This window comes from Typopeltis vanoorti, chromosome 21 (genome assembly GCF_054136105.1).
Source record: "Typopeltis vanoorti isolate ZY-2024b chromosome 21, IOZ_Tvanoo_1.0, whole genome shotgun sequence".
NCBI classification, from domain to species: Eukaryota; Metazoa; Arthropoda; class Arachnida; order Uropygi; family Thelyphonidae; genus Typopeltis; species Typopeltis vanoorti.
Genome location: NC_143569.1, coordinates 76,725,171 through 76,749,714, shown reverse-complemented (window position 1 = coordinate 76,749,714; position 24,544 = coordinate 76,725,171). Strand labels below are relative to the sequence as shown.

At 36.5% G+C, this 24,544-nt stretch overlaps 1 protein-coding gene across 2 annotated transcripts in view; it reads left to right on the top strand.

The window, feature by feature from the left end:
- The window catches only part of LOC150094999 (pappalysin-1-like), a 171,488-nt gene that overhangs the window by 9,080 nt on the left and 137,864 nt on the right, over positions 1-24,544 (top strand). For both annotated transcript variants that reach the window (XR_016550119.1, XM_090411011.1), the window contains exons 2-4: positions 390-619; positions 8,528-8,964; positions 12,866-13,282. Coding sequence is in view for 1 of the 2 variants with exons in the window: in XM_090411011.1 (XP_090267137.1) it covers positions 390-619; positions 8,528-8,964; positions 12,866-13,282 (1,084 nt within the window). In the remaining variant the exon portion in view is untranslated. The remainder of the gene's footprint in view (positions 1-389; positions 620-8,527; positions 8,965-12,865; positions 13,283-24,544) is intronic.

The window sequence follows — 24,544 nt, the reverse complement described above, 5'->3', positions numbered from 1 at the left end:
TACGTTGGTACTGTAAATATACAGTGTTTCATGGAAGTCATACTGTGTGTTTATATATATATATATATATATATATATATATATATATAAACTCTGCTCCTCTTTTGTTCTGCCAACCAGCTATCTTTCTCTCTTATTCTGTCACATACTTTTCTAAGTACGTTTAGGCTTTTCCATATTCCTTTTTTACTTCTGGGATTTATGTGAACGCATCAATGGACGTAAGTACTTCGAATCCCTCTCACTTTGAAGGTCCTGAGAGCTCACAAAGTCTAAAGAAAATTCATGAATAGCTAGCTGCACTTTAGTGTTGGGTGGGCCAAAATCGTGTTTATACCATTGTATAATATCGGATTTTTATCTCACTGCTTGCATTTCTGTCTTTCTAGAAAGCGTAGATGCCTGTTCTCCTTTTCCAGGAAAAGGCTGGAAGCTGGGAATTAAAACACTGGATAAAATGAACGAGAGAAATGCTCGTTTCTTTTTCAGTCTTCAGACGTTTCAAAGTCGCGAGAGTTCGCTGTTAGTTTCACCCACTGGCTTTGTACCCGGAGAGTGGTTCCATCTAATGATTTCATATGATGGTTCCCAACTGGTATTTTACGTGAATGGAGCCAAGGTAAGTTGATGAATTTTGGGTTTGGAATTCTGATGCTGTATATCTTTCACATTCTACAATGTAACACATATGATAGGATATATTCTCAATATCAACTTTAGAGACCTAAATTTCTAAGTGATTATGAAAAACAAAATTAGAAAGTATTTTTACCTTATTTAAGATAAAAATATTAACACTTAAATTTGAGATTGTGTCAAAATAATATGAGGCCTATGCTCAGTGGAAGTGAAGCTTGCATCTTCTGGGCTAGGCTGCCTGAACTAGACTTAAGTTCAAGTCTAGTCACTTGAAAAAGTTCCTCCGACTGTTTATTTAAGCCAGTATATATTATTCATTTATTTTATATAAATGCATTTTATAGAAATTTTCAAAGTTACGAATGTTTACAGTATCGTGATTTGTAATCGTTATTGTGTTGTTGTAATATAAATTCAAGATACCAAGAAATTATATTCTTCGTTTTCTTTATCCACAAACAAGTTTGCGCTTGAACTATTTTTAGGACGGACAACTCGTATAAAGAAGCTAATGACTTCACGTCACTTGACATAGTATTCCAAAATGCAACGCGCATCTTCTTGCGGACATGTATAATGGGAAGGGTCACTACTTAGACCGGTTTCGACCTTTATTTAGATCTCATCATTGGGAGACAGACCCGTAGGTGATACTAAGGTTGAAGTAATGCAGAAGTTATATTTTCGTATACGAGTCGTTTAATCGTTATCAGTATTTTACACAGATGTCTGATACGCTGATTAATCTTCACTATATCGCTATCGGTATACTTCCAAGTAAACATGTAAACAATATAGTAAACTATTCAAAGAATATTTCTCTATCAAAAACTGAAATTTTTTGTTCCAATAAATGTCACTAACTACAACAAGCCTAACCATGCTGTGCGCGCGCGCGCGCGCACCCCCAAACACAGGCGAAATCTTGTCCTGTCAAGTGTAATCTCTACTTGCGATCCATAATGTGCAGTAGAAAGATAAGATGGTGAGGCTTTGATCTCTTATAACTCGCAATTAATATATGTCTGCAGATATGTGTGTTTGTGTTCATGGGGCCGGTTGCTTATTTTGAGGAACGAAAATCCTGTGTTTTCGTGCCACCTTATGAGATCGGCTAACTCACTTTATCAAGTGTTTTCACCATTGAAAACACCCACTAAACGTTCTTCTTGTCATAAACGTGATTCGAACTCAGTTCTTTCCAACCAAAGGGCTCGTCTATACCAGCTGAGCTACACAGGCTCTTACATGGAATGTACGTAGTGCACGCGTTCCATCATACATATACAGTGTACCTTGTCTGGCCATAAATACACACACATACGCATGGTTTGTATGTATTTGTATATATAACGTGCATATAGCAGTACTCTTTCACGCACCCGAAGTCTGTGAGACTAAATATCGATGGCATAACACGCACAACATCCAACGGCAACGCTGCCACTGCTCATCCCAAATCCACCTTTAGGCTGGATGCTGAAGTGTCGTTTCTTGCAGACCACTCTCTCGAGCTCCGACTACAATTTCAAGTCCAGTGGATTCATATCGGGACTTCCAGACAGCCAATCAGATGGTGATGTGTGGTCGGGTACATTCGCCTCCAACCACTGTTGTTTGGTCCTCGCCTTGTGTGCAGAGGCTGAATCTTGTTGGAATGTCCACTGCCTACCATGAAACAAAGTGTTGTTTAGGGACCGTACCATAGGTTCCAGCATAGTGTCTTGATACACTTTTGTGAAGGTTTTGAACCCTTTCTCGCAGAAATGAAATTTGGATACATCCTGATATGTCACTCCCCATCAAACCATCACTGATGCGGGGTAATGACCTCTCTGAATCCTGGATGAAAATCTTCTTATCTGTGAAGAGGATATCTCTGTGTCTGTTGTCAGCGTACCTCCGGAGAAGTGCCTTTGATTTTATCACTCTCTGCCCCATAAGTTGTGGTGTTAGGAAGTGTTCAGTAGAACGATGATAGGCTCTTACCCCAGGTCATCAATTAGTACAGATGACATAGTTCTCTGCGGAACGTTCATCTCTCGCGACATCACTTTCTGCATTCTCACAGGATGACGACGGAGGCGTGCCTTCACAGCCCTCACAAGCTGTTGCTTCCTAATGCAGCGTAGTCGACATGTTCTTTGTGAGCCAGATATGTGTTCTGTATCGTTATAACTGCTGATAGTCCGATACACAAGCATCCTGCTGATCCCGAGTATTTTAGCGTGTTGAAAATGATAGGTGACTGCATTCCAACCTTGTGAAGTGTTATTACAGCTACACAGTTCTCATAATCTGCCCACTGCATGTTAACCCATACAGCTAAACATTTCTCTCTCTCTCTCTCTCTCTCTCTCTCTCTCTCTCTCTCTCTACGGATAAACACCCAAATGTTGGCTGCGCACAGAGCCACTGACGGAATTGGGCTCTCGAGATTCTGTGAGCAGTGCGGGCCCATAAGGAAATTGTAGCAGTATTTATGGCAAGACTGTGTATTTATTACAAAAATAATAATCATTATTACATTAGCTTCGAAAGATGGGAATAGAATGAACTATGCCTGTATTATTATTATTATTATTATTATTATTATTATTATTATTATTATTATTATTAAAAAAAAAATCAGCTAACGCTTTTTATTCCCCGTATACGGGGAGTAGGCGAGGCCATTTAGCCCTATCTAACTTTTGGAGACTGAGTGGGCAGTTCAATCTCCACTGGTACCAATCAGAGATAGATGGCCCATGGCTGTCACTAATTAAGCGGTACTCAGTGAAGAGAGACGGCTCAAATGTGCCGCCATCTCGTGGTCCCTAACCCTAACACAATATATTTAATGTCTGAAATAATGTGGGTTCTACGGTCGATTTTCTTGAGTTTACAGGACGAAAAACCCGAGTTTCCGGGAGGAAAAACCTGCTTGCCCGTGCCAGAGATCGACTAACTCGGGAACCGGTCGAAAAAAAGGCTTAGAAAAATTTCCTCTAGTCGCCGACTAAACTCGAAACCAAGTCTTCCTTCGTGCGGCCAAGCGCCGTGGTTGGCAAACGTCACATCCACTGAGCTACACAGGCTCATCATCATCATCATCATCATCATCATTATTATTATTAAAATGAGTATAGTAAGCATTGTGTATATTGAATCATTGTAGTGAACAGGAAATGTAATAATAAAAATAATATCTTAGACGTATGATGATAATAATTATTATTAAATGCGTATAACCTATGTGCGTGTATGCGCATTTCTGCACATGCATATATTGTAAATAGTAAGGTAAGAATAATAAAGACTGATTGATTCTTTATTATTCATATTATTGGTAGTAGTAGTTTAGATTCATAAACATCGAATTGAAACGGTAATAATAAAGGTAGATTTTGGGGGGGAAAAGTTTGTGTCATTTTTAAATAAAATTTTCTTTAGTAATTTTGATAACTGTTTGCGTTTAATATGTCTAATTTCTAATCTTTCAATTCTAGAAGATATTTAAATATGCCATTGTAATGAAGCAGTTATATACGTAGTTATAAGTCGCTTGGTATTTTGGTGATAGAAAGGAAAACAAAAACAGTAGTTCGGTGTTTTTTTTTTTTTTTTTGAAATTGGCGCCTTGCTCAAATCAGCCAACTTTTATGTTTAGCTATCTGTGTTTCATCCCCTCCCTCCACTTGCGCAAATCTAACAACTCCCTCTGGTTGGACGGATTGTAATAAAAGTTGTTAATTTGAGAGGGACGTTTGTGCTAAACTTTGTCCATCTCTCTCTCTCTCTCACTCAATTTTGTTGTCAATCGGACCGATTGCAAATTGGCAAATTTATGAAAAATATTTCGAAACGATACAAAAATAAATAAATAAAAAATAAAATAACAATTTCAGTGTTGGTGGATGGAATTTAATGAAATTATTTAGGATTTTCACTAAATTTTGTTAAATCATATAAACTTTAGATTAAATGGGATCAATTTTATTAGCAAAATTTGGCCTACCATTTGAAACGACACAGAAATATACAACTGTGTTTACAAATGGTAATAAATAAACTGGACAGTAATGAAGCTAAAAATGGCTCTAATTTCAGTTGCAGCATAGCAAATGATGTCACTGTACAGGAATGCTATTGCAAAAGTCATCTTTTTATGAGAGGCCCGATTATTTGCAAACTTGTTTTAATGTGATGTCTCTAAGATAAATAGCCCATTTGCTAATCTATAGCGCCAGTTCTGAACTTTTTGCTTATTCGTAAATTTTGCTTTCTTTTCTTTTTAATATTATTTCGCGTTTTTTTTTTTTAATGCAAACTTTCATAGTAATTAGAAAGCAGACAGAATCAGCTAGGCGGGAATCGGTTGCTATTTTACAAGCTATGGGGAAAAAATTTTGCATTTTTAGAACAATGGTTTTGTCTCCCTGATTTCCTTACACTACCAAGTTCCTCTGATATTATGATTATTATTATTATTATTATTATTATTATTATTATTATTATTATTATTATTATTACTGAACAATATAATTGTAAATTATTATTATAATTCTTATATATATAAAAAAAAAGCTGTTATCATCATTACTATTTAAATCTATTTAAATCTCATTATATGTAGCACAAAGTGCTGAACCTTGTAAAATAATATACTGAATAGATGATCATTGTACATATGTAAATATTTGAAAAAACAATAAAAAAAATGATTATTATGTAGGAGTTCTAATTGTAGTAACGACATACCTTTAGAAACTCACTCGAAAATTATGGGATGATTTGTTCAATAAAGTAATCTTCTTCTTCTTCTTCATGTAGCTTCCTCAGTGAGAGGGTGCAGCACCATGTCCTTCCAGTTCTCTCTCTTGGTGGCTTTCCTTTTTGTTTCTGCATAGCCATGTGACCCTGTTCATGATCTTATATTTTCAAGCCATGTCCTTCGTTTTTTGCCTCTTGATCCTTTTCCCATAATTTTTCCTTCTAAAACTGTTAGTATCCTCTGTCCTGCTGAACTTCTCAGTACATGTCCTGCCAATCTCATCTTTCTCTGGATCATTTCCTGTAACAAAGATTTCTGTGTTATCATTCTCTGTAGGACATATCTGTATTTGTCACATGTTCTGTCCATGTGATTTTCAGAGCTCTCCTTTAGCACCACATTTCAAAAGGCCATTATCTGTTGCCTTACTCTCTTCTTGAATATCCAGGTCTGACTTCCATATGTGAAAATTGGGCACACTAATGTTCTTATCATTCTTTTCTTTGTCTCGATACTCACAGAACTTCTGAGCAGATCTTTATTTTTCCAGAATGTATCTTTAGCTATGGCTGTTCTTATTTTTATTTCTTTATCTTGATTTCCATCTGCAGTAAAGTAGGTGCCTAAATATTTGTATTCTGTTGTATGTTCAATTATCATATTGTTTATGAATATTTCTGGCTCGGATCTGCTTTCTTTTGAGATTTTTATAAATTTTTTTTTTCTTTGCATTAATATCTAATCCAAATTCTTTACCTTCTTCAATTAGTAACTGCAGTAATTTGATTAATTTGTTCCTGTTTTCTGCTATTAGAATGGTATCATCAGCATATCAAAGATTGTTGTATTTTATAACATTGATACTAATTCCTGTTTTTTGTTTTTCAATCTTTTTCATCACTCTTTCACTATAGATATTAAATAGATTTGGTGAAAGGATACAACCTTGTCTAACTCCTCTTTTTATTTTCACTTCAGAAGTCTCAGAGTTAAAGAGCTGCATTTTCTATTTGGTGTACATCATTTTTATAATCTTAAGTACATGATCTTCTATGTCTAATTTATCTAATATATTGAACATTTTATTATGTTTTACCCAGTCAAAAGCCTTCTGAAAGTCTATGAAGTATATGTAAGCGTTCCTATTTCTTTCAAGTGATCTTTCCATTAGTATTTTTAGTTCCGGGATCGCATTAATGGTTCCCATTCCTCTTCTGAAGCCTTTCTGTTGTTCACTCAATTCACTTCTTATGGCTCTTTCAATTTGTTTGTTAACGAAAGTTAAAATAATTTTAGATGCATGGGATATTATGCTCACAGTTCTGTAACCCTCACAATTTTGTGCATTATGTTTCTTTGGAATTGGTATACAGATAGATGTTGTAAAAACTTCTGGCAATTGTATTGTTTTATAGTGTCCTGAATGGATTCCACTAAATAGTTGTTATTATTGCTAGTCAAAGCTTTCATCAGCTCAGCCGGAATATTATCACACCCAGGGGATTTATTATTAGGAAGATTCTTAATTACATGTTCTACCTCCTTTCTTGTGAGTAGAGTGGTATCTGTTGTTACGTTTAACTTAAGGTGTCGTGAATCATCTAACATGTTACCATTATCATCATCATAGAGATCTGATAAGTACTCCACCCATCTTCCATTTAACTTTTCCTTATCAATGAGTATGTTTCCATCTTTGTCCTTGATGTTATTAGACTGTGTGCGTTTTGTTTTTCCATTAAGTTCTTTCACTTTCAGGAATGCTTCTCTGGTTTTGTTCCTATTTTGTAATTCTTCTATCTCAGTGCACTGCCTATTTATCTAGTTTTCTTTCAATCTTTTACATAACTGTTTGATTCTTTTATCCAAAGTTTTATATCTTAACCTTTCTTCTTCATTTGCTCCTCTTTTCAATGTTCTTCTTCTTTCATCAATAAGGTTGATTATCTCATGAGTTATCCATGGTTTTTTCTTTCTTTCTTCTTGTTTATTGATGTGGTTTTTAGCAGATGTTATGATAGCTGCTTGTAGTCTATTCCATTTAGAAGGTTCATTTTCGTTTTGCCACTGTGCAGACAGCAGTTCTCAAATATTTTCATTAAATTTTGATTTTATGATCGGATTTTGTACCATTTGCAGATCCCATTTTAGGGGTTGACTTCTTTTAAATTTTATTGTTTTCGGGCGAATATTCATCTTCATTAAGACCAACCTATGATCAGATCGACAGTCAGCACTTGGCATCACCTTTAAGTTCCGTATTCCATTGAAGTAACGTTTACTGACTACAATATAGTCTAATTGATTTTTGTATCTTCCATCCGGACTTTCCCATGTGTATCTTGCTGTTGGTTTTTGCTCAAAATAAGTGTTAGTTATGATGAGATTGTGCTTGTTACAGAAATCAATCAGCTTTTGTCCTCTCTCATTCCGAATTCCTAGTCCAAATGGACCCACGTGTGTAGGTATTCTCTCTGATCCAACTTTTGCGTTCCAGTCACCCATAGCACAAATAACTCGATCTTTCTTGCCTCCGACTTCCTTTATACACCATTCTATTTCAGCATACATGATATCTATTTCTGCTTCCTCATTCTGTTCTGTAGGAGCATATATTTGAATGATCAGCATATCTCTAGATTTAGATTTCACTAGAATTGACATTACTCTATCTGATTTTTTGATTATATAGATAATGTTTTTATTAGTTTTCTTACTTACAATAAACGCTACGCCTCTTCTTGATATTTCACCACCTGACGTATATGCCCATTGCAATAAAGTAATATAAATAAAATAATATCAATAAAATAACCTGGTCAATTCAATTGACTAGGTTACTTTATTGACTCAATTGGCTCCCAAGTTAGGGCAGAGAAAAGTTTCTTTTAAGACCTCATCTTAAGGGAACAAATACAAGGATAATTTTGCAAGATTAAATTGAAAAACATTTTCAGAATTCTTTAAATTCAAACTGAATTACTCAAATTCGAAGTATTTTTAACTCTACTGTTATTTAGTTATACTTTTATTTGCGAAAATATTTTTAACAAAGTTGTTTATAAGAATAAATTGAACATCAAAGTTTTCTACTTTAAGCTTGTAGTGTTGTTGTTTATTTTTTGTTTGCAGGTTGGAGTAAGTCATGATCAGAAAGGAGATACCTTTATGAAAACATCTGCAGACCCATGTCGCATACTTCGCATTGGGGGAGAACCTGACAATTTTTTTAGAGGAACAGTTGACGATTTAAGGTTATGGAAAAGAGCTCTCACTCACGAAGAAGTTATGAAATCCATGAGTTCCCGACAAAAAAGATTCACCTTACCCAACGAATCCGACTTAGTATTTGTGGATACATTCGATACAACGGACAACTGGGAGTGGAGTAATACGAACAAATTAGACTTTACAGTTCACACGCCATTGCTAGTGGTCTCTGATATTCCATTGAAACCTTACTATCCACTTATTCGGCCTCCATCTTGTGGTTTTACGATATGCGATGCACCAGACGTGGTACGCAGTTACCAAAAGAACTGCGAACTCAGGCATCCTAAAGTGGTGAGGTAATATATGTAATGATTTTTAATTATTATTATATTTTTTTAAATGATCATTGTATATATCCTTCTAATGATACATTTGTTGATTCTACACAAAGAAACACTTTCGGAAAGCTAAAGTATATATAGCTTCTATTACGTTTCTTGAAATGTGAAAATCTAGTGTTCTAGAACTTGCAATGGGCATGCCTAGCTGTACTCCGTGGACTATGAGATGTACTCGACATAAAGAGGTTTTCATAAACTGTGAAAATATTCTGCCTATAAATTAAAATGACCAGAATCAAAATTGGTATACTTTATATTTTAAGAATATACACAGAATAAAGCTAAGAAAATATTTTGTGAATAAAATAAGGAGTTCGTAAAGAAGAAAGGGGAGGTGAAAACATAATCAGACGCCATTCACTACATTCTCTTGTGGTAGTTCAATAGTCCTGAATTCTCTTGTGGTGGTTCAATTCAGCAAAATCAGCGATTCTTGCATGCTCTTAAAAAGGCCCACGATCTGCCAATCATCCTTCACTTTGGTAACCATAATTTTAGGATAACCTGGTTAGTCTTATGCCTAAATATACGTTCATGAACCAAAACATTATAACCACTTAGTAGCCTACTGCGCCTCTTTTACCCGAGATAACGCTTGCATATTCTGGACCAACTAGACAGAATAACGTCCTGGAAGTCAGCCTCCGAACTAAGCACTGGCATTGACCAGCGGACTGCGTCGCAAATGTTCCCACATATCTTCGATGGGATTCGAATCAGGAAAATCTGACTGCAAGGGAGCACACGAGATACTTGGATATGCTCTTCAAACATTCTTGCACAATGCGAGCCTTATGACACTGGGCGCAGTGTTGCAAGGCTCGCACTGTCTTACTAGAAGCATCCAGATTAATCAAGCCATGTTGTCACTAAATAGGACAATACCCGAAAAAATCCCGATGTAAGAATTAATAGTAACGATGTGTTCAATGGGAATGAGAGGACTCAATGCTGTCCACGAGAATAATTCCCATATTCGGATATTGTCGCTACCGGCCCGTTTTCGGCCAACAGCAGTCTTGTTGGCCGAAAACCAGCTGGGATTGTAATGTTTTGGCTCATGGATGTATATTTTTGTGTGTGAACCATTTCGTGTGGCTCATTCCTGGTTGCAGAACAAGAATTTCGGGAGGAAAGTCCTCTCCACCTTCATATGATACTAACTAACTCACCTTCAACTGAAATGTCGTGATAAAAGATTTTCGCCTCCTAGACGGGTTTCGGACCCATGTCTTTTGACAGGTCATCTAAAGTGCTTCGCCGATTCAGATAAGTTATGGAGAGTCTTCAACATCTACTATGGCATTTCGCAATGAGATACGTTTAATTGTACAAGAATCGAATAGTTCATGTTAAATTTGGAAAATCACCATCTGGGTGCTACAAAATTACGAAAAAAAGCATACAGAACGATCACTCCCTTTCCGCTTAAGAAGTCCAAGACAGAATAGACCTGTCTACATCTCGAAACAAAGCCAGAGAGAGAGAGAGAAACGATATTACTATACTACCTACGAGCTCCCAATATTGTTGAACTTCAGGCCATGTTCTACGATAATTCAATCATATTTTATTTCTTGGTTGTTTTTTTTTTTAATTTATTTCTTGGTAAGCTCCATGCGCAATATCTGTCGTGTAAATAAAATAAAATAATAACCTATAATAGCATTTCAGCTGAAAAATGAATTATTCGGTTTCGCATGCGTAATGGAAGAATTTTCTTCGCTGAAAGCAGTCAAACCAACCTGAGAATATACTCATGTCACAGTTTTAGTTGCTTTGTCGTGATTCTAATCTAAACATTAAGAACTTGTACCCTGAGTAGGGGAAAAAAAAGGCAAAAATACCCTGAGACGCTAAAATTTAATCTTTGTGCGAATGATGGTGATTGGTTGATTTGGACTTACGGCCGAAGCAACTCAAGCTATGCGGCCAGTGCATTATGTATGTGAAATGCTTGTGGTCTAATGGTCGGTTTGCGAGAAGGAAAAAGAAAAAATTCTTCTACATCCGTATGAGATGGCTAACACACCTTCAGTTGAAAAGTCCTGAATAAAGGTTCTTTGCCTCCTAGACGAGATTCAAATCCAGGTCTTTTCAAACAAAAGGCATCGTCGAAACCGACTGAGATACGGAGGCTTGAGGACGATATAATTAATATCCCATATGAATATTTTTCATTCTGACAGTTAGGTTTTTCATTTCGCAAAAACAGTAAACTAAATATGGCCTAACATTGTTAGAAACTGACGACATCTTCCTTGAGGACAAAAGATTACATTTTAGTGCTAAAAAAAGCAATGGCTTCTAAACTACAGTTTCGTAAAGAAATAAGAAAAACACCTACACTCAGCTTTATTTTCCATAACATTTGAAATTTATGACAAAGATGTCAATGCAAAACAGGAGAGCTCTCGTTATTTGACTTGTTATAGTAATATGATTTGTTTGTTTTCAATAATCGCCGAAGAAACTAAGACTAGTATAATGTCTGTTAATTGCATGAGGAATTAACTGAATTTCCAAGAGGAACATAGTCCTCTGAGATAATAATACACATGACATCATCTGCACACAATTATTTCCTTAATGAAGAGTTTGCTTTCTACAGAAATAACAGCACTTTTATAATTTTTTAAATTGGCGCAATCAGTTAGATCGATTTTGATATTTCATAAGCGGAGTTTTTTTTTTAATTTAATTTATTGTGTTTTATTTTTTTTATTATTAAACTTCTATTATTGAGAGTCAAGAATTTGTCCACGAAATGTGAGTATACTGATGATTATCTATAACGCACATAATTTGATTGCTTAAATATTCTTCAAAAATTACTTCATTTAAAAAAAAAAGTCCTATAGTTATCCAGAACGTGTCAAACGATAATTTCAATTATTATATCGAGTAAAACGTGACAACAATGGGACACTTCCCTTTTCGATTGGAAAAGATCCGAATTCAATTCTTGTCGGGACAAGAAGAATCTATACATGAAAATTTTCAGGAAATTGAAGGTAAGTTATCCCTGCTATCTCCATATGAGATAGCAGGGTTTTTCTCCCTGAAACTATGGTTTTTCATCCCACATACAGGCAAATTGGTCATGAGAACACACATAATTTACAGATATAAAATATTATTGTTGGCGGTGGGCGGTAGCGCGTTGTGTGTGTTGATGTTAGTATGGTCTGCCTACAGGTGAGAGAACCATAGCTGGGAGAGTGCCAGGAAGAGTCAATTCATGTTTAAGGGGGAGGGGGGAATAAGGAATGTACGAATTCATCGCCAACAAGTGAAAATCACGTGCTTTATACGTAAAATTTTCCAACTGTTATACAAGCAAAATAGTTATCACTTCAAAAACTAGAATTTTCATAAAAGAAAAGCTAATTTTCTGACACTTAATAATAAACATCTCACGAAACGGATTGATTACCCTATTATCAGAATGGATTCGTCTTCTTCTGCCATGCGCAGAAGAGTCGAGGCTTCTCTCATCTGTGGTCGAACTTTTTTTTTTATAGTTGTATCGTTGTGTGTAGGTGCAAGATTAAGTGGTGGAGTAGAGCAGAATGCCCTCCCACGATGAGTCCTTGGACTTCTTGAAGGTATCCTGACGTAGCAATAGTAATAGGATTAAACTGTGATTTTTGTGAGGAGCTGGAAACATCATCTTCCTTTTGATTCAATACACCTTTGATATCGTAAATTTTAATAGCCTTTCATTGTCGAACTGTAAAAGGAAAATCCAATAAGTACATTAACAATTCTAACCAGAACAATACAGTTATTAAATTTGACTAGTACTGATCTACAGTGCATTACTTTTATTAAATCGCTCTCTCTTAATTTGCAGGTACAGAGTGATATCTGTTTGCAACAACGATGGATCGAATCCTACTGTTGCTGAAGATCAAATCTTAGCTCAGCATAACGCACTTCAAATGGCCTTTTCGCCCTACAATATTAGCTGGGATCTGACTATAGAAACTGTACACAATACATCTTTACGACAAAGGGATATTCTATTTGGATGTAACCCAGACAAAATTGGTAACGGTGAGTGCAATCCAGAATGTCAGTTTCCCACGACTGGAAATGATGGTGGCGACTGCGATCGAGAAATGGCAGAGTGTAATAGAACTCTCTGGGGAAATGGAATATGCGATCCGTCATGTAATAAAGCTTATCATGGCTGGGATGGTGGAGATTGCTGTAATGGTCAAAATTCAGACACATTACAGAACTGCTATAGTCCTACTTCACCACACAGGTCAGTTATTTATTTCTTCCTTTTTCTAAATATTACTACTATAAAATGTCACTTTTCTTGTATCATTGTTGATAATGGTAGAAATGAGTGAGTTTTAAAAATGTTATATACTGGAGTTCACAACTGTATTTAATGGAAAATCAATAGGGAGTAGTATATATATGCCTTATTTTCCAAATTATTGGAACATTGAGATAAGTTATGCAAATATAGGTTCCGATTATACTAATCCTCCTCTTCTACCTTTACGGTGTCGAGGTTTTGAAGACCGTTCTACATTCTTTCCTATTTTGTGTCAGTTTTCTGGCTTGGTTCCATTCTCTCTCTCTCTCTCTCTCTCTCTGTCAGAACCTTTTGATAAAAAGGTCCTCTCTCCCATCCCCAGACTATCCAGAGGTAATCGACTTCATGCCGCAGTTATATAAGGTTCCTCACTCCCTGCTGCAAGAAAAACTTAAATCCTTCAACTCGACAAGATAGAACCACACGACTACATGAAAAAATAGTTAGGATTAGGAATATGTAATCCAGCACTCCATGGAGTACATTTAACCTTGATGGTGAGATGGGATACTGCTGATGATAGCAAATGAATTACAGCTAACAAGAGTAGGAATCAATCAGGCATATGGCAGTTCATTTGAGTCAATCTGGTGTGACAGCGAGGCAAATAGGACAAAATATAAAATTATTTGCTGTTTTAGGCCAGGGATGATATGGAAGACATATATTAGCAGATTAGTATAATGAATGCAAGTCGAGTAATTATAATGAGGATTTCATTTTCGGAGAGACTGGAAGGAGAAAGATCACATGGCAGGAAAAAAAATGGACTTTATACACTTACTAAGAGATAATTACTTAAAGCCGAATATGACGGGGGGGGCTAGGGGTACGAGAGTGTTGGATCTGGTTATAAAAACAGAAGACCTCTCCATAATATTGCCTCGAGTTGGGGAAAGTGATCGTGTTGTCTTGACATGGGGGGTAGCAAAACATATGGAAATTTCCATTAAGAAGGGAACATATGTGGAACTATAAGGTAGGTGATTATGATACTCTTTGGAGACAGCTTGAAGCAGTACCAATACATAATGTTCTGCGAGGGAAGGATGTTCACAGTGCATAGGGGACAGTCAAGAGATATCTGGAGGAAGGAATATCACACTATATACCTACGGTTAGGAAGGTAAATCAGGTAGGAGTTAAATGGATGAGCAGTATTATTAAGCATGAGCTGCAAAAAAGAAAATGTTGTGGAGGGTACATAAGGAGAAAGGTGTCCAGTATGGTAATGAAGGCAAATCAGATTATGAGAAGAAATTAGTTGAGCAGGCAAAAGGAAATCCAAAGAGTTTCTTTTTTTCGTTATGTGGCAAGTAGGGGGAAGAATGGCTATGGAAGAATAACTTTAAGGCATGCAGATGGTAGAGAGGTAACAGAGGCAGACGAAATTCTTGAGCTACTGAGTGACTATTTTGCGAGGGTATACATCCAAATGAAGATATTGTTATGGCAGAAGTGACAGAGACTAATGTGAGAATAGAGGTTGATGAATTGGACGTACTCAGGTATTGCAGAATCTGAATGCAAATACTGCTATGGGAGATATCGGCTCGCGTTTTAAAAGAACGTACAGGGGAATTGCGATATCTTTGACTTGGCACTGGCAAAGTCTCAAAAGTGAAAGGAGGGCAAAATAATTTCTTTCCATAATGAGGGGGGGGGGAATCTTGAAGGATCTAAGTCTGTGGTAGAAAATTATAGACCAATCAGTGTCTCAGATGGCTGTAAAAGTTGGTCAAAAAAGGGAGTTCAGATAAATTAGATAATTTATGAGGGTAGTATGTCCTTGTGAAGGTCATGTCTTAATAACATAAGACATGACCAACAGCTGAGATGGAAAAAGGGAATGGCTACACAATGATACTGCTGGAGTTTGCAAAGGAGTTTGACAGGATACCACATGAAACTCCATTATGCAAACTGCACCAAATGGGGATGGGTATGAAACTGATAATATGGATAAAAGAGTGGCTGATTGACAGATACCAAAACGTAGTATATTGAGTAGCAGAATCCAGGAGAATGCGGATGACATGTGGTGTACCACAGGTACACCACAATGCCTATGGTGTATGTACCACAGGCTCTGTGCTTGGACCACCGCTGCTGTTTATTTTGTACATAAATGATATAAAAAATAACCTGAAAGGAAATGTTCAGTTGTTTGCTGATGATGCAAAGTTGGGAAAAAGGCTGAAAGTATGGACAAAACATAATTGATGTCAATTTAATGTAAAAATAAAAAATAAATCAGCAAACGCCTTTATTCCCTTATAGGGAGAAAGCGAGGCCTTTATACCCTATCTAGCTTTTGGAGACTGAGTCGGCAGTTCAATCTCCACTGGTAGCCAATCAGAGATAGCTGGTCCATGTCTATCACTAATTATAGCAGCCACCGATGAAGAAGCTGGCAAACACGTGCTGCCATCTCTTGGTACTTAACTTTAACAAGATGTGCTACTGTCTGAAATAATGTGGGTACCATGGTCGATTTTCTTGAGTTTAAGGGATGAAAAACCCGACTTTCCGGAGGAAAAACACGCTTGTCCGTGCCAGAGATCGACTAACTGAGGAATCGGTCGAAGAAAGGCTTATAAAAAGTTCCTCCAGTTGGCGACTAGACTTGAACTTAAGTTCTAACTTCGAGCGACCAAACGCTGAGGATGGAAGCGTCACTTCCACTGAGCTACACAGACCTCCTATCAATTTAATGCTGAAAAGTATAAAGTTATGAATTTTGGAATGCAAAGATTACCAGCTTTGTACCATATTGAGGGATCTGTACTCTGGGAAATTGATGAAGCCAGGAATTTGGGGATTGTAGTATATATAGTTGAAGTTTAGAGGACATATTGCTAAGGTAGTTCATAAGATTACTTGGCCTATTGAAGAACACATTAACAAGTAGAGATAAGGAAGATGAGATTCCTCTTTATGAGGCCTTAATACGCCCACATCTGGATTACTGTGCTCAAGTCTGGTCCCCTGGGTTTCTTGGGGATGAGAAAGCAGTGGAGAGGATTTAGAGGTGAATGACCAAGATGGCGAGTGAATGAGGAATGTTCCCTTTGAGGATGTGTGGATTAAAGAAGTTGGTTGAGAGGAGAAAAATAGCAGATATGATAGAAACATTTAAGTGTTTAAAGGGTTTCATAGGATTGATGCAGGGAAAATGTTTCAGCACTTGGATAGAGGGGGGGGTTGCACAAGCATTCAATCCTGGAAGTTGGGTAAGACTGTAGTTAGCAAGGGTGTAAGGACTGGTATTTTCACTTGGAGAGTAGTGAATGAATGGAATGGATTGCCTGAGTCAGTTGTGAGTGCTTTGCCTATTAATGGTTTCAAGAAGGGGTATATGGTTTGAATCTTAGGACTCCATGGAGGTGACCATGCAATAATAATAATAATAATAATAATAATAATAATAATAATAATAATATATTTTTTTTAATAATAATAATTTTTTTTATTGTTCTTTCAAATATTTACATATGTACAATGATCATCTATTCAGTATATTATTTTACAAGGTTCAGCACTTTGTGCTACATATAATGAGTTTTAAATAGTAATGATGATAACAGTTTTTTTTTCATAACAATCATAATAATAATTTACAATTATATTGTTCAGAGTTACATAAGTTGTATAATATTACATGTTGTGGTTTACTATTTTTTTTTTTCAAGTTTGAAAAGGTGTGATTATACAACAGTATTTACACATATGCAATCTGAATATTATGTGTCCTTATTTTCACAAACATACGGTGTAAACTCATGATTTACTTTTAAAATAATTTTTTTTTTTTACATTGCATACATTTGTTACAATTATTATATACATTACATTCATTTGTTTACATATGATACATTACTTACATTTGTTTACATGTGATATTTACATTACATATAATACATACATTGGTTTACATATAATACATACATTGATTTTCTTGTGATACGTACATTACATGCATTTGGTTACATATGATACATCTTAGATGAGAACTAATTTGTTTTTCCTTTCATCCTCGAAGCTTAATTGTAAGCTTATCTGAGGATGACACCAGTTGGTTATTATGTATTTTTTTTTTTTTGCTGTGTTAGGATGCTACGGAATTTATGATTGAGAAATTCGCGCGCGCGCACTCACACGCACACGCGCACCCCCCCCCCCCCACACACACAATGAATTGGAATGTACTGATGCGTCGCTGAACTGGAAGCCTGAGCGAATATATTGTGTTTCATTAAGTTTGTATGGTATTTTGGGTGCGTGTTTCTTGTTCGTAGTATATCCTTAGAGCTCTTTTCGGGCTATTGTAGTTTGTAAGGTTTCTGTATTCAAAAGGTAATTTGTTTATCATGTCTGGGTTGTAGAAGTTTCGCGTGGCCTTTCCGTAGTGATTATTGTATTTATATGTGATATAATTAGTAGTCTGAGGTCTTGTTATACGGTATGTATTTCTGACTGTCCTGTAGTTGGCATCGAAATAATGATTTAGCAAGGCTGCATAGTGACATAAATGTTTTGCTGTCAGTATTTTGTGTCTGCCATTGCAATGTTTACAAGGTCGTGATTTTCTCTTTGTTCCCAAAAGATCAGTTTGTCATTTTGTACTGTAGCGACATTAATCTATTTAATTTGTAGGGTGCACAGAAAGCATACGTTGTTATAGCGTATCTTAGTATGTTTTGGCATAGTGCTTTGTATATTAGTGTTTTTAGGCGTATGGGAATTATGTATTTTAATCTGTAGAGTTTGCCACTTATTGTTCGGAGTTTGTTGTGTAGATGTTTTATATGGCTATTCCAGTTCATATCTGTATCGAGGTAAATTCCAAGGTATCGTATTGTTTCAACCTGAGTGATTGTAGTGATTTTGCTGTTCTGTGTGTTTTTTGTGTTGGAAAGTGGATGTTGGATGGTTTGTTATCAACTGGTCGAGTCAGTGGATTTCTGAATATCATTAATTTTGTCTTTTCTGAGTTTAGGTGTATGGAGTTTTTAGTGAGCCAGTCTATGATCACATTTATGTCATGTTGCATATTTGTTTGGGCTATGCTTGCGTTATTATGGATGGAGATTATTGCTGTATCGTCTGCGTATTGGAATATCTTACCTTTGAGTGGTAACTGATTAATATCGTGCGTGTAAATGTTGAATAGAGTTGGGGAGAGTACAGCTCCCTGTGGCACTCCACAGGTTACTGGTAGCTCCCTGCTTCGGTTTGATCCGATACGTGATATGCTTTCTATTTTGGAGGTAGTTTGTAAACCACCAGTGATGAGTCCCGTCTATTCCAACATGCCTCAGCTTTTCTAACAAGGTTTGATGTGTGAGTGTATCGAATGCTTTGGTTAGATCTATAAAGACTACCATGGCTATTTTGTTTTTGTCTAAGGCGGTATTAATTACGTCTGTAAAGTCTTCCAAGAGAGATGTTGTTCCCTTATTTTTCTGAAAACCATATTGTGTTTTGGGGATAATATTAAAGATCTCAGTGTATGGTGTGAGTTTCTTCAGTATGATCCGCTCCATAATTTGATTGATAATTGGTAATGTTGCTATGGGTCTGTAATTGCTGATTAAGTTTCTTTTTCCTTGTTTGTATATGGGTGTAATTATGGCGATCTTTAGCATACTTGGTATCTGTCCTGTTTTAATATTTTATTTATTAGTTTTAGTAGGATAGGACTTAAACTAGTTGCATGTTGCTTTATATCTTTAGGTCTGATACCATCTATTCCTGGGCCTTTGTTTGGTGTGATTTGATGTATTGCTGAGAGAAGTTCTGCTTCTTTTATGGTTGGGAACCATAATGTCTGTTTTGATCGCGGTCCAAGTGGAGGGTCTCGTTTTGTGATTGGGGGAATATTTCTGTGAAGTTCTTGGATGGAGTCTGCAAAGTATTGGTTAAAGTCATTTGCCAGTTGTTGGATAGGTTTTGCGTCTTTCATGAAGCTGTGTTTTATGGTTTCGGAGGCAGTGGTGTTGGGAACAGAATCTAGCATCTCATTAATCAGATGCCAGGTTTGTTTCATGTTGTTTTGTGCGGAGGTTAGTTTGTCTCTGTAGTAGCTTCTTTTTGCATTTCTGATTTGTGTTGTAAGGCGATTCCTTGTTATCTTATATTCAGTTTTTAAAGTTGTGTTATTTGGATATCGCTTTAATTCTTTCCATAAAGCGTCCTTTCTGTGTATTTCTAGGATTAAGTTTTGTGTTATCCAAGGTTGTGTTGTTTTTGATATATTTCCTCCAGTGTGAGTTTAATGTTGTTGTATAAGATATCTGCTGAATCTGGTGCCAGGTGTTCCCAGTCTGTTTTTCTTATTTCGTGGTTGACTATTTCTTCGTCTATTATTGTTTTCTGTCGTTTTTCTTCTGTGGGACATTGCATGGGTATTGTCTTGGTGTGCAGGTTTAGAGCGGTGAAGTAATGGTCTGCTACTTTGCACTTTATGACTGATGCAGTGTAACTATTTGGTGATGCTCGGACGTTTATATGGTCTAGACAGGAGGCAGTGATAATATTTCCGAATATTTCTTCTCTAGTACATGATGTTATTGTTGGTATTAGATTGTACATGGATAGTGTGTCTAGGTATTGTACAGTGTTGTTCTGGTTTTCATTTGCAATATTTATGTTTATGTCGCCTATTATCAATTAGGTGTTCGGTTGAGCATATTTCTTGGCTTGAAAGCCAGCAATTGAGTTCGTGTAAGAATTTTATCAGGTTTAGGTTTGGTGGCCTGTAAATAGCATTTAGTATTATGGGATGCTGTGTATTCGTGGTATTAATGATTTCGAGGCAGAGGGTTTCAGCATGCTCAAACTGATAGGCCATTTCTTTTGCTATTAATTTTTATTTCATAAATATTAGTATTCCACCCCCTCTTCTTGTTTGGCGGCATGATCTATGTTGTTGGAAGCCTGGAATTTGGAAAGCAGTCGCTTCGTCATTAGTTATGGATACTTCTGTAAGAATCAATATATCAATAATATCAGTGTAATTCCTCAGATAAGTCTGTAATAATAACCAATGTTTTCGGATGCTTCTGATGTTAATATGCAAGATTGAAAGACCTCTCGCTTGTACTGTGTGTTGTTTCCATGCATCAAGAGATTCGAAAGTACAATTACTTATGTATTCTGGTGTAATTACATCTATCTGATGGTTCACATTCATTTTTGTTGTGTTGAGATCTTCTTATTGAACTAAGTTAGAGTCTTTTGTTTCACTTTTCAACCTGTCTATATCTTCCGAGCTTTTTATTTGTATAGACTTTGAAGTCTGTGACTTTCTCAAGAATATTTTGCCGTCTTTGATCCATAAAAATTGATACTTTTTTTCTATTTTTTCCTTTCTTGCTTGGTACAAAAGATTCTGATTGAAAGGTGTTAAATATTCAGATAGAAAGATTGGCGTATTGTCTTGCGATGCATTTAAATCCTTGACTACTGGTTTTTTCAGTCTGCTGGCTTTTATGAGATTGTCTCTTGTAGTCTTGCTTGTCAGACGAACTATGACTGGTGCCGGTCGTGGCGAACCTTGTTTTCTGTTCTTCCTGGGAAACCGATTTATGGTCTGAATATCATTATGCTGTAAGGGGATGTCAATTGCATGGCCTAACTTTAGAACTACGTCTCTGAGATTTTCTGTGGATTCGGTTTCTGGAAGACCGTTTATGACAAGGTCTTCTTTATGTTGTTGTTGGTTTAAAACTTCGTATTGTTGTTTCAGGGAATTAAATTCTTGACGGAGTTCCGATGTGTCTTTTATCAATTTGTGCTGCCTCTCAGTTAATGCGGGTTTTAATGTCTTTTACTGTTTGTAAGACTTCTTCGACTTTTGAATTATTAAATTTAACAAACTCTTCATATTCGCCAATTTTTTTTTTGTTATTTCTTTATTCTGTTTGTCAAATAGTTCTTGGACAAGATCTACCAAGCTGGCTTTTATATTTTCTAAACCTTTTTTCTAGTAATAAATTAACAGAACTCAAATTATAAGACTCACCGGTGTTTTGTTGTCTGTTCAGTTCATCGTCCGACTCTGCCTCCGGCGTAATCAGTTGCGTCGTGGGTGGTGGCGTTTCTTTGTTCTCTCTACAGTTTAGACACTTCCATTCTTCTCATTTGGCATTGGATTTGCGTTGCCAGGTTGTATGAGAAAGTCCGGAACATGTAAAGTGAAGATTCCTATGGTATTTCCTGCAGGTTATGTAACTTCCGTCGGACGGCAATTCCTTCTGACACTTGTTGCACTTCATGACTCTCCTTTCTTCCTCTGGACAGCTGTAAAGATGGAGACGTCCTTTATTCTGTACTCGTTAGCAACCGTGGTGTACGCTTCAATTTTTTTAGCACACTCAGATTTTGGGGTTCCACTTGGCCGATTTCGATGAATTATATGTCACTGTCTTCAGCGTGACAAGTAGAGTTTCTTTATGGCACTTTTAAATTAAAAACAGGAGTTAGAACCACATTAAAACTATAAAAACGGGACGAGCGATACGACCATGCAACCGTTCGTTACACAGCTACACAGCGCCCTCTGTGTGTTATATTAATTATATGTAATAATAATAATAATAATAATAATAATAATAATAATAATAATAATAATAATAATAATAATAATAATAAATGTACTGTTACATTTTTGGCTGGATGGCAACCGTTTTTGAAAAAGTTCAGCCAAAGAAATAAAAAATTGACGTGCGAAAATACTCTCGCCGCATACTACGAGTTGCCCTAGCCGAACCTTATAGGAGACACGAACACTCAAAGCGCCCGTATATTCGCCTCCCATTGGTCCATTCTGATAAGGTTTCACTGGTTTTACAGCTGTTTCAAACTCATTAGTTTTCGTCAGAGACTGGTGTTTAAGTAAAGGGCCTCTCTAAAAATTAGGCGATCCCCCGGACCGCTTCCTACGAATGACCGCACGTTCGTCCAACTCGGCGTTAATTCCACTCAGTGACAGACTCAGCCTACAACTGAGCAGAACCGCTCATATTCCAGGGAAAATCATCCGCCTACAAGGTCCCCCATGGGCCACACCTTAGAACACGCTCCCCGGAGACTCAAATCGCTCTCTCAATGCAAATCCCCGAATTCTAATCCTCCCCCCCTTCACCGAGAGCGAAATTCCTGAAGAAACCTAAGAGAGCAAAAACTCTCACTACTGAGGAACTCGAAGCGTCGGAGTGGTGCATTTTCCGTAAGCGAACTGTCGGTTGCTGTGCAAAGTATTTACTAAAAATAAAGAGCCAAAAGCCTTCACTTCGGCGATGCAACATTATATAAATTAAGTGGATATTAAGTCCAACATAATTTCAAAGCCGAATACAGAAACTATAAAAGTTTCGTGCGAAAATTGACCAGAGAGCTTGTGGGAATACACTCACTGCCATACTACGAGTTGCCCTAGCCGAACCTTATAGGAGACACGAACATTCAAAGCCTCCGTTACAGAAAATACACTTCTCTGACGCTTCGAGTTCCTCAGTACTGAGAGTTTTTGCTCTCTTAAGTTTCTGCCTGGTCTCTGACGAAAACCAATGAGTTGAAACAGCTGTCAGACCAGTGAAATCTTATCAAAACATATATGGCGGTGAGTGTATTCCCGCAAGCTCTCTGTCAATTTTCGCACGAAACTTTTATAGTTTCCGTATTCGGCTTTGAAATGATGTTGAATTTAATATCCACTTAATTTATATAATTTTGAAGCCTTTTGGCTCTTTATTTTTAGTAAAAAAAAAAATTAGTACCCCTGATTCCCTAAGGGGAATCAATAGCACCAATATCGCCGTTTATGTTTTCTGCCTATTTACAAAAAAAAAAAAAAAAAATCTAATGGTGGGAAATGAAAAATTATACCTAAACAACAACAATCGGTGTGATTTTATTGAGATTACAAAAAATCTGTCATGCCCAGCCTTTTGGCAATATATTATTATTATTATATGGGTACCTCCATGGAGTCCGAAGACTCATCCCAGGAGAATCAATTTATCCACACAATCTATAATACTTCTCCTTGAACCCATTAAACAGACAAAACACTCACAACCGCCTCTAGCAACCCGTTCCACTCATTTACAACTCTCCAAGTAAAAAATCTAGTCCTCACACCGTTATTCAATTTCCAGGGATGACCTCTTGCTCTGGTCCCTCTAGCCAAGTGCTCAAACATTTCCCCCGTATGTATTCTATAAAACCCTTTAACACATTAACAAGTAGAAGAATTTATGGGGACACAACACACGTGTTAGAATAATTACTTTACTTGGCATTAAGCAAGTAACAATCGACATTTCGATCTCTGTATCAAGGTCATCATCAGGAAAACATATATATGTACAAGATACAAGCTACATGACGCTGAACTATACAAGAGTAAAATGAATCTAAATGTTTGTTAATCATTTATTTTAGCCTAACCTCTGGTGAGGAAAAAAAAAAAAACACGGAACTACTTTAAACAATTTCTAAAGTCCTTTCGTATTGAGATTTTTTCTGTCTGGGTTGTTCTGGTTGCTATATGAACAACCCCAGACAGAAGAAAATCTCACTATGAAAGGACTTTAGAAATTGTTCAGTGTAGTTCCGTTTTTTTCTCAGCAGAGGTCAGACTAGGATAAACGATTAACAAACATTTAGATTCATTTTACTTTTGTATAGCGCATTGTCATGTAGCTTGTAAAATATATATGTTTTCCTGATGACGACCTAAATACAGAGAACGAAAGGTCGATTGTTACTTGCTTAATGTCAAGTATATTAATTATTGTAACACGTGTGTTGTGTCTCCATAAATTCTTCTACTTGTTAATGTATTCTTCAATAGCCAAGTAATTTTATGGACTACCTTAGCAATATGTCATCTAAACTTTAACTCTCTGTCTACCACCACCCTTAAATCTCCACCATCTATTCCCTGGAGTACAGTGCCATCAATGTGATACACAACTTGTAATATATTTATCCCAAAATGCACAAGCGTTCACCCCCTGGAAATTGGGTAAGACTGTGGTTAGCAAGGGTGTGAGGACTGGAATTTTCACTTGGAGAGTGGTGAATGAATGGAATGGGTTGCCTAAGTCAGTTGTGAGTGCTTTGTCTGATTTCAATGATGATTTCAAGAAGGGATAGGATGGATATATATACACACACTTTCCCAGGGAA